This window comes from Hippocampus comes, unplaced genomic scaffold (assembly GCF_001891065.2).
Source record: "Hippocampus comes isolate QL1 unplaced genomic scaffold, H_comes_QL1_v1.1 scaffold33, whole genome shotgun sequence".
NCBI lineage: Eukaryota > Metazoa > Chordata > Actinopteri > Syngnathiformes > Syngnathidae > Hippocampus > Hippocampus comes.
Genome location: NW_017804842.1, coordinates 1,417,781 through 1,421,358, shown reverse-complemented (window position 1 = coordinate 1,421,358; position 3,578 = coordinate 1,417,781). Strand labels below are relative to the sequence as shown.

General features: G+C 47.0%; 1 protein-coding gene across 1 annotated transcript in view; it reads left to right on the top strand.

The window, feature by feature from the left end:
- pof1b (POF1B actin binding protein) overlaps positions 1-1,199 on the top strand; it is a 19,643-nt gene extending 18,444 nt beyond the window's left edge. The window contains exons 7-9 of the mRNA XM_019873108.1: positions 181-333; positions 431-550; positions 761-1,199. Coding sequence (XP_019728667.1) covers positions 181-333; positions 431-550; positions 761-940 — 453 coding nt within the window. The 3' untranslated portion in view covers positions 941-1,199. The remainder of the gene's footprint in view (positions 1-180; positions 334-430; positions 551-760) is intronic.
- The last annotated feature ends 2,379 nt before the right edge of the window (positions 1,200-3,578 follow it).

Genomic DNA, 3,578 nt, shown 5'->3' with positions numbered 1-3,578 from the left:
TTTTTTTTTTGTATTGATTACTCGATGAAAGGAGGTGAAATCGAAGAGTATGTAAACCTTAAAACGGGCATCTATTCTCTCTATTCTGACGGCTCAAACGGCGCGAGGCTCGACCGTATGAACTTTAGCAAGCCGTTACGCAAAGGTCTCACTGGCCGACTACCCATCTTGTGCGCCCAGGTGTCTCTGAAGGAGACCACCTCCTCCCAGCGTGCCTTGGAGAGCCAGCTGATGAGCGCCCGCAACGTCGACTCGAGCCGCGACTTCCGGATGCGGGAGTTGGAAGGACGCATCAGGGCTCTGGAGAAGGAGAACGAAATTCTCCGACAGAAGGTAGCCGGCCACCTTCGCTCCGGCCTTCGGTCAGGCCTTCTCACTTTAGCCTGAAAGTCTCTGAAGTTGTTTCCATCTTTCCGCCTCCACCTCGCAGCAATTAGGCCAATCTAACAGCAGCACGCTGCACATCAAGACCGAGGAGCTGTCGCGGCAATTCAACGAGCAGCTCAGCATCATGAAACAGGAGAAGGAGCAAGAGATCCAGCGGCTGCGGGTGAATATGTTGTATATTTCAGAACCAAAATATTCAACAGAACCACAGCATTTAATCGGACTAATGTCTGAATGCTAACTCATTCAACAAAATGCCTTAGGCAGGCTATTCCAAGTGCGTGAACGGTTCACCCGACACAGGATCGATACCGGTTTTGCGATACTGGGAAAGGGAAAGCTCACCCGTTTTTGTGCTTCTCCCTCGTTCCAGACTCAGATTACGAGGCTCCAGACGGAGATCACCACCGAGAGGACGTCATCCGCATCGGAGAAGACCCTCCAGCTGAAGATCTCGGAGCTCCTCGCCATGCTGGAGCAGCGGCAGACCACCATCACCAGACAGGAGGAGGTCTGTGACAACATACGCGCTCATGTAGCATTTCCAACTTAAGGGATCTAAGATCAGGTATCGGTATCGGTCCGATACTGGGCTTATTTGAAGTAGAATGTTGTTTGCGGAGGCTGCTGAAAATCAAGTAAGTGTTCATTGGCAGTAACTGGCGCTATACTGCAGCAGTTTGACACATTGGCAAACTATCCTCTCCATCAGCAAGAAAAGTCTTTGTTCACAATTTTTCGTCATCGTGTTCAATGAAATTTTCTACATGAAAAGTGAATGTGGTCATCGGTAAGTACTTAAAGAGTGAATAACCGTAGTGGTATCGGGGGGGGGGGGGGGGGGAACAACGCAGTGGAAGTGATGCTCACACGTGATGGAATTCACTTCAGAACTGGACAAAACGACATTTTGATTACAATTTTGCCATATGTTGAGAATTTAGCTGGGAAATAGACAAACACCAATGAAGTTGGGACATTGTACAAAAGATATAAAAACAAACAATTATTTGCAAATCTTTGGGCACTCCTAATGCGAGTTAGCGTTGTGCTAACATGTCGCGTCAAACCCAATAGACGGGCTAACGGAAGGAAATGAACATCATAATAAACCTTCAAACAAGCACCCCTGCTTCATACACCGAGCAGCAACACATACAGAGCACGCGGCAATACAAAGGCTCGGTACACACTGTACATTCTGATTTGGACCCGACTAGTCATTGTGGCAAAGTAGTTTGATGTGCGTGATGACCACTTGAGTGCACGTGCATGAAGTGGCTTGAATTCAGTGATGGGAGAGGGTGGGGGTCGAGAGGGAGGAGTGTGAGTGTGTTTGCACGAGAGAGAGAGAGAGAGAGAGAGAGAGAGAGAGAGAGAGAGAGAGAGAGAGAGAGAGAGAGAGAGAGATCAAGAGAGTGCGAGAGAGAATACAGCGCACACAGCCATTCATCTCTGGAGAAGAGACACGGGCACTACAACGGGGCGGGAAACAATTTGTGCCTCCCATCCTGTTGACTTGGATGCACGTTGTTACTTTTGGAACCCTCTGCCAAGCGTGAAACCTGCGCCTCTTGCACATTTGCGACTTGCTGACTGGCCAGCATCCTCGGACGGCTTGCGCGCCGGCTGATTTTCAGAAGAAGAAGAAGAACAACAACAAGAAGAAGAGGAAGGCGGCGGCGGTGGTGGTGGGGGAGGAGGTGACCTCAGGAGGACGCGCAGGGATCCCAGCTCCGGGAAGAGGAGGAGGAAGAGGAGGAGGAGGAAGAAGAGGGCACATCCTGCTGATCGAGAGCATCCATGAAGCCCTTCTTTCCTTCCATACACGCATGCATGGACATTTAGGAATTATTTTCACATCCACTAATGACAAAAACTTAAGTCAGTGCACGGCGCCCTGTGAAGTGAGTTACTCGAGTTATCACAGATGCATTTTGTAAACCTACATTAGTTGATGTGAGGGATCATTTGCATATAAAAAGGACAATAAGGACAAGCCGCACACGTGCAACATGGATCTCAATCGAATCAGAGGTAAGTGCATCGCTTCGAAAACTACAGAAGTTCATGTGTATGTAGTGGGGCCCCAAAAAAATTATTTAAAAAATCAGGTGGCCATTACTTTGAAGCGACAGACGTTTACAGTCACATTGTGGAGATCCATGGAGGCGTCGAGGACTCCAAATCACATCATGGAAGTGTGTGTGTGTGCAGGTTTTATATGGTGCAAGGACACCGAGACAGATTCGTGTTTTCAACCTGGAGATACAGTCGCATTTTTGAGTTTGTATCGGCTAAAAAAATATATATATTAAGGTACGTTGCACATTTTGTGCTGTTCACAAAGTTTCGAAAACACTTTCTAGCACGTCAAATAAACCCCCCAAAATATTTTCATCATTATATTTATAAACATCGTAAATATTAAGTTGTCCCATGACAATATTAACCAGAAATCTGGTGCCCCATAAGTGTCATTTTTGTCTCTGTGCGTTCTGGAATTCATAACTTGTTGAAGTGTGCTTTGGATGTCGAAAATCATGGTGATTGCCTCTTGTGTCCTGGGGGCCAAAACTCCCAACTCCATAATTGAAGGTTGTGTGTATGGATGTCTTGTAGTCAGTTGTACACACTTTAGTCTCCATGAGGTGATGAATACGAGAACAGAAAATCTGCACAGTCCCATCATGGGGACCAAAAAAATCAGCTCCCTTATACTGTAATGGAAGGTTATGTGTGTGTAAGTTCTGGTATTTGTCATTTAATGGGGACAAAAGTCTGGATACAGAAACTCTTTCATAGGGAAAAATGTTTGGCAAGACAATCACGTCATAGTGTTGGCTTGCCGGGTGGAGTGCAAAAACCTGGGCATATTTCAGTCATCTCAAGACAACCTGTTGAAGCAAAAGGACCAAAAACACGGCCCGATAAGGAAAGAAAGGAAGTGTCGGTTTGTAGCGTGGAGACTAAAAATCACAATCCCGATAACGGAACTTTGCGTATGTATTCTGTTTTTGTCTCGTCATGGGGACCAAAAATCCTGCCCTTCCCATAATGGCTGTTTGCGTAAACGTGACTGGGACACGCTTGCAGGGGTTGCCATTGATTGTCCTCAAGGTCGGATGTAGAATGTCGATAGCCATCTCCGCCGGGGGTGGGCCGATAGATGATGGGATGGAGTGACGTTT